Source organism: Plectropomus leopardus, chromosome 18 (genome assembly GCF_026936395.1).
Source record: "Plectropomus leopardus strain MGB_pleo_1.0 chromosome 18, ASM2693639v1, whole genome shotgun sequence".
Classification (NCBI taxonomy): domain Eukaryota; kingdom Metazoa; phylum Chordata; class Actinopteri; order Perciformes; family Serranidae; genus Plectropomus; species Plectropomus leopardus.
This window is the reverse complement of record NC_142193.1, coordinates 25628718-25635696: the sequence shown is the minus strand read 5'-3', so window position 1 is coordinate 25635696 and position 6979 is coordinate 25628718. Positions and strand designations below refer to the sequence as shown.

Here is a 6979-nt window from a genome sequence, read left to right as displayed (position 1 = left end):
ACATGAGTGTGGATTACGAGACACAATGGGCCTCCGGGCACAGACATGAAACCCCCCCCAACTCTCCTACATAGGAGTAAAACATGGAGATTTTACAGTTGCTTAACCACTTTTTGTATGTTATCAGTCTCTTTGCAGCTGTTTCGCATCAGTTTGTGGTCATTTTGTGTCTCTTTGTGATTATTTTGCCCCTTTTGTAGTTGTTGTCAGTCTCTGTGTGTCTCATAGCTGGTGTTTTATATTTCTTTGTAAGTATTCTGTCTCATGTTCTTTTTGTGTGTCTTTGCAGTCATTTTATGCTATTTTGTGCTCATTTTGAGTCTCTCTGTAGTCATTTTTAATCATTTTGTGACTGTTTTGTCCCTTTTGGTAGTTGTTGTGAGTCTCTTTGCAGCTGTTTAACATTTCTTTGTAGTTGTTTTGTGTCTCTTTGTAGCCGGTTCATGTTTTGTTGTGGTCGTTTTGCCCCTTTATGTTATTGTAGTGAGTCTCTATGTTTCTTTTAAGCTGTTTTGCATCTCTTTGTTGTTGTTTTGTGTTTATTTATGGTCTTTTTGTGTGTCTTTGTGGTCATTTTGAGTCTCTTTCTGGTTGTTTTGCCCCTTTTTGTAGTTGTTGCGAGTCTCTTTGCAGCTGTTTTGCATCTCTTTGTGCTGTTTTGTGTCTGTTAGTAGTCATTTTGAATCTCTTTCTGGTCACACATGTTAGTTTAGTTTTTGCAATAATCCATCAATGCCACAAAAATGTTCACCTATGATCACACATGTATGCTATCTGACTACAAAGATCATTTTCCGTGCTTATCTTTTTTTTTTTTTTTTTTAAAGCACTTGATGTTTCTAATTTTTTCGGGAACTTCTGCAAGATCTGTTTGAAATGTCAACTGAGACTAAAGCCAAAACCAGACATGAAAGACTTTTAACTTGATATGTCATTAGATATGCAAAACGTTTCAGACAGGGCCATCCCACAGAATATACTGAGCACACCCTGTGCTCTTTTGAAATGACTTTTGACTTTTGCATGTTTAATTGCCTGAATTACAACAATGCATCTGTCATGACTCAATAAAATAGATCTTATCAAAGGCATACAGAGAAAGAGAGAGAGAGAGAAAATCCTCGTAAAATTTTTTTTAAAAGACTCGAAGCATATGTAATGGCAGCTGTCATTACTCGGATATGTCACCTGTCTTTCTGTAAACGTCCTGCTATCATGTGGCTTTGCGGTTTATTCGAAATCCTTTAATAATAATAGCTGCGTTGAAAAGAACTGAACGAGTTTCACTTTCGCTTCTCAGAAACTGGCTGTCTGCCTGTAAGCCGGTCCTCTCTGACAGAAAGGACATGAACAAGGGCGGAGCAAAGGAGCTTTATAAAGACACGAGAAATAAGCACCATACCAGCGCAAACACACAGCAGACAACGACCTGACGGCTGGAAATCACGGCCAGCAGCTCGACTCTGAGTCTTTCCCGAGCTGTCAAATGCAACGTTGCCGTCCAACACCGCGCTGCGGCACGGATTACCTGCAGGATATTTACTGATTTCAACGCAGTTTGCACTTTGGAAATACAGACAAAGGGATCTTTAAACAGCCGCTGTTGTTAGAACAAAACGGTAAGACTATACAAACTGGAGTTATGCTCTTTTGTGTGTATTTGAGGTGAAAAATGATGCTATGCAACAGTCATGGCTGCCCATTTCTGCGCTTGTGCAATGGAAAAAATAATGGATTCAAATGTTTAACTGTGGCTACACGGACTTTTTTGGTGCAAAAACGCACTGTGGAGTTTCAGTCTTCCTCCTGTTTGATCTGCCCAGATGTTCAACATCAGCTCGCTGTGGACAATTAAACTGCATGTGGCGATGCAGTCAATAAAACAGGCACACTATCAAAGAAACACTCGCTCTAAATATAAATAGATTTTTAAAAAAAAAATAAATATGATTATATTTTGAATTTGATCCATTTTTATGGTTCAAACATCTGTTTGTGATAGCCTGGCGTTGGAACCTAAGTTTCCCAAAATTACAACACAGGTCAGCACCTGTTAGTCATTACCTTTTCCTGGAATGTGAAGCTATTTTTCATTAACTCGTGGCACAAGTTTTAGGTAATTCACAATGGGAGAAGGTGAAGCACACACAGGATAGACATGTTGAAATGTGATAAGATTTGGGTACAAACTGTCTTGAGTACTTATCGGATGAGTATCTGCAGATGGTCATCACTTCATCACATCAGTTCATTTTGATATTTCAAACCATTTATGTCATTAGAAACTCATGTATGCATGTATGCTTAAAATAGTTAGCTTTAAACATTTAAGCTGACTGAACTTGAGTACTTTTGAAATGATTAAAAACAAATACATTTAAAAATAAATTTAAATAAAATAGACTTGATCTTAATTCAGTTGTAGTTAAGTCATTTTATAACATAAAATAAAGAATTAAGGTAAACAGAAAGATTTAAGTACAATTGAAGTTTATTTGACTAGAAAAGTTTGTTTTGAATAACAACAAAATAACAACTCAAGTTCAGTCAACTTAAAATTGTAAGGCAGTCTGGACTAACTTTAGTAGGTTCACACATATTTTAATTTGACTGTGTAAGAGATAACTATTTTTTGTCTTTTGTAATCTGTTTGAAAAAAAAATGGTGTTTCAGTCATCAAAGCAGAAGCTATAAAGAAAAATTGCTGCTATAAACTGTGTGTGTGTGTGTGCGCGTGCAGCCAGTGTACACTAACCTAACTGTGGCTGACATCATAGCTGACTGTATTCGGGCCTGACCGCAGATTCCACTCACATCAAAGACTGTGGCGCTCCATGGAAACTTGAAATTCTTTCTAACCTACAGTCAAAGAGACTGAGTTATGTGTCACCCCGCCACCCCCCCACCCACACACACATACACACACACACAGAGGTCCATATAGAGTATTAGGACCTTACATAGCATCTCCTAAAGGTTGTGTGTTGTTGATGTGAGTGACAAAGTTCACGGCCGCAGTCTGTGGCAACTGACTTTGAAAAATGTAATTTGTTTACATAGATAATAATTTCTTCTTTCTTGTCTCTGGCAGGATGTCAGTGTGGTGGTTAGAGATGGGAGAGGGTCTGGGGCCGCTCTCCCCTGTAGGATGGTAGCCGACAGCACGGTGGAAGGCAGTGACAAGATCCAGTTGTCAAGTTCGTCATCCTTGTCGTCCTCGTCATCCTCATCATCATCCTCATCATCCTCATCATCGTCCTCATCATCTTCCTTGTCCTCATCGTCATCGTTGGCCAGCCCTCGCCGCACAGAGTCAGATCAGCTTCAGCATCGAGCCGCTCCAGATCCAAACCCAAGATCTGTGTCCGTCCCCTCTGTGTATCTGACCCACTTCCCCACCTTCTCCTGCAAAGAGGACTGCAAGATCATCACAGACACTGCAGCCAAGCTCGAGCGCAGCGGCTTCTACTGGGGCCCGCTGGGAGTTGAGGACGCCCATCGCATGCTACGAGACGCTCCTCTGGGCAGCTTCCTCATCCGTGACAGCCGCCAAAAAGACGTCTTCTTCACGCTGTCCTACCACGGCAAGAGTGGGCCGGTCAGCGTGCGCATCGACTACAAGCGGCAAAAGTTCTCACTGGCGGGCAACGAGCGATCCTTCCCGACGCTCTTCGCCCTCTTGGAGCATTACGTCAACTCTCCCAAGAAGAGCCTCAGCATCCCGTACAGGAAATGGGAGCCGACGCTGCAAGAGTTGTGCAGAAAGCGCATCATGGAGCTGTGTGGCGGAGAAAGCCAGGTGCCAAAGCTGCAGATTACTCATGTTGTGCAAGACTTCCTGTTGGAGTTCCCTTACAAACTATGACTAGCTTGCAGTGTAAAGTTCTGATAGTATTATTTTTACTTTCAAGACGGCAGCTTTTACCAAGTGATGGTAAACAAGACTGTTTGGTAAAGTCTGTCCATCAAGTGATGGAAGTTAAGACTGCATCGCCATGTTGCGGCAAAATGTTCCAGAAGAGACATTTTCGCCACAGTAAAGCACAGGCTGGCTGGACTGGGAGTGACATTTCAACATACAGAACCTCCAGAGACTCAACTTTCACACGCACAGAGCGCCTTCTGGTCTTGAGGTTGCACGAAAACTTGGAAAACGCTGCATTAAGAGAAGTCTACAGACGTAATGGAGCTTTTACAGAGATAAAAGAACTGATGGGGTTGGCTGTAGTTGACTGTTTGTGGCCTAAAGAGGCCCAAAAGTATTTAAAAATGGATTGTGGAAGGACTTTTAGAGCATCAACAGAGTGGACTTGTTGGAGGCCGAAACCATCCCAGGCTGTGGTACCAATAGGATTTACTTCTGTAGCAGACTTTAATACTCTAATGTTGAATGTTTACATAACAAATGAATGTTTGCCAGCATCGATGGCTCAAATACCACTTGATGTCTTCTTAAAATCTGCTCGCATGCAGATAAGATACTGTAGAGGACGTCAAAGAGTGTTGGAGTCACAAGGTCTGGTGTTAAGTTGTACTGTAAGTAGAGGCAGCTCACCTCTGATTCAACCACTTCTGCCAGGCAGATATTAAATTTGTCTTAACTGATATTGATATATATGAATATTTTTATATTTTTTAATGTATTTGAAATAAAACATATTTAAACTAACTTTGCTGAATTTTTAGTTATTTTTTCACTTTTTTTCCCCCCTGGACAGATACAAAGTTACAATAACACACTTTGTCCATGCTATTTTACAGACAATGGGACAGACAGACAGACAGGAAGTGTGACACGGTGGCGTACAGTAGCGTCACCACAGTGATTCATCTGTGTAGGATAAAGTGACAGGTGGGCGGGGCAACATTGGTAGAAAATGGACTGTTACGCTTAGACACACACACTTACCAGAAACGGGCAAAGGTGACACATAATGAAGTGTGTGATTGTGTGTGTGTGTGTGTGTGTGTGTGTGTGTGTGTGTGTGTTGTACTTTTAATGAGGACCCAGTGCACAACATTTCCTCAAGAGGAAGTGGGAAATTTAGGCAGGGTATTCGTGGTTTATAGAGGCATGTTAGATCAAGATTAGGATTAGAGTAACTGTTCATGTTTCAGTCTAGAGTTATGATAAACACTTTATATGCAGCAATCATTCAAAACACTTTTAAAGAAGCAGAGTGGAATAAAAGTAACAGAAGAAAGCAGGTGAAAGGTTAAAAGAAAGTCAAAATACTATGTCTGGCTAATGCACACAGAGATTAGAAGATGAATTTGCATATTAAAGTTATTTATACTGACTGACATGTCACCCATTCATAGTGGGTGTGGCAACTCTGAAACAGGTGGGTATACCTGGTTTGAATGCATGACTCATACTGCGTGTTTGACAGACAAACTGCAAACACTATATGGATGACGTTACACAGGCTTTTCTTAAGACTAGTCTAGTCTTGAGAAATAATGCCATGGTTAAATGGGAACAGCATGTGAAACACAGTGGTGATTAAATAGGAACACCCTTTACACATTCTAACAAAGGGCTCTTGCATTCATCCAAACTGTTGGGAAGTTGCAGCAGAAAATTGGTGAAACCGTCTCTTTGTCCGAACCCAGAGTTTAACTTTAACACAAACCGATTGTAAAATGTGAAATGACGAGTATCCAGGTTGTGAAAATATTATCAGACTGCGAAACAACAATGACAAAACTTCTCGACATTGTTTCAAGAATAACACCAGTGTGTTTTTTTTTCCCTTTCTGACAGGTTTCCCTCCCATTGCCAAACATTTCATGATGCCCGTAGGTGCTTTCTATCAATTTCTATCAATCAGCCTAACACTTGAGGGAAGACACTGAAGTCTTTTTCAAGAAATGATATCTTAAAAATGTCACCTTGAGGGGGGTAGCCCAGGAATTAGTCCTAAAACCCAGAAATAAATTAGCATTTTAGAAACTCTGGTTCTCTGTCTTGAAGTCAGTGGGGTTTTTGACTGGGTTTTTGGTTAGGTGCAAGTTCTGTGGTTAACACAAACTGAAGAGACTTTCAGATTGTTTTCTATGGCATAAAATCCATCACTTAATACCCCATTCATCAAGTAAATAATCAGAAATGTTAGCTTGCCACAGAACGTATTTTCGGCTATCATCTAAAATCCAATGGAAAAATCCTATAGGACTTTAAAGGAGGGAACCAAGTCGACGACAACTTCTACATCACCGTACAGAAAAATATCTTCACAGAGCACTCCACAGCCTGCTTTATTATTTGCAGGGTTTGTTTTATGGTTATTAATATACAGGTTGGGAAAAGTAATTTTCCCTTTTCTTGCCAAGAATTAGACTAGGCTAGCTCTTTAAGCTAAGCTAACCTGCTATTCAAAATATTTACGACACAAACATGAGGGTATCTTCTTGTCTGTCTTTCAGCAAGAAAGCAAATTTCCCACATTTTCAAAGTATTCTTTTAGTTTGGTTAATTTGGTGCCAACGTTTAATAGTAAAAATTAAAAAGAGAATGTATGGGAACACAAACTAGATGTAGACAGACAACATGAACATTATGACTGGCATTTTTTATAGAAAGCAGAATCATTTACTCATATTTTGCAGTTTCATGACATTTGTGAGAGTGTGTGTCACCTTTTCAGACATTGTGGCTCACTTTTCATTTCTAATTTGGTTGTAACTTTAACTAACCTCCAACCTCTTCCTCATACCAAACCAGAACTCCAACGCTCAAACCAAACCTTACCATCAGGCTGTGTGATCTTTTCGGGGATTTTTTTTTTTTTTTTTTAATCTCTTGGGTCTAGACAACTGCTGCCACACACACACACACACACACACACACACACACACACACACAAACACACACATGTTGAGTCATACTGAATATAATACTCACATCTTAATTCAAGTAAAGCCTGACTAGTTTGAGGATATAATTATCTCAGGTTGAGGAAGAGGCTGCAGGGGT

The 6979-nt window shown here is 40.1% G+C and overlaps 1 protein-coding gene across 1 annotated transcript; it reads left to right on the top strand.

Annotated features, from left to right (window-relative positions):
* The first annotated feature begins 1349 nt into the window (after window positions 1–1349).
* Window positions 1350–4006, top strand: socs1a (suppressor of cytokine signaling 1a). The gene is made up of 2 exons (XM_042505066.2): window positions 1350–1619; window positions 3092–4006. Exon 2 carries the CDS (start codon window positions 3149–3151, stop codon window positions 3863–3865), a length of 717 nt encoding a protein of 238 aa, XP_042361000.2. The 5' UTR covers window positions 1350–1619; window positions 3092–3148; the 3' UTR covers window positions 3866–4006.
* The last annotated feature ends 2973 nt before the right edge of the window (window positions 4007–6979 follow it).

What these genes read in the sequence shown, in the direction of transcription:
- socs1a (XM_042505066.2), top strand. Translation starts at nt 3,149, where the DNA reads ATGGTAGCCGACAGCACGGTGGAAGGCAGTGACAAGATCCAGTTGTCA.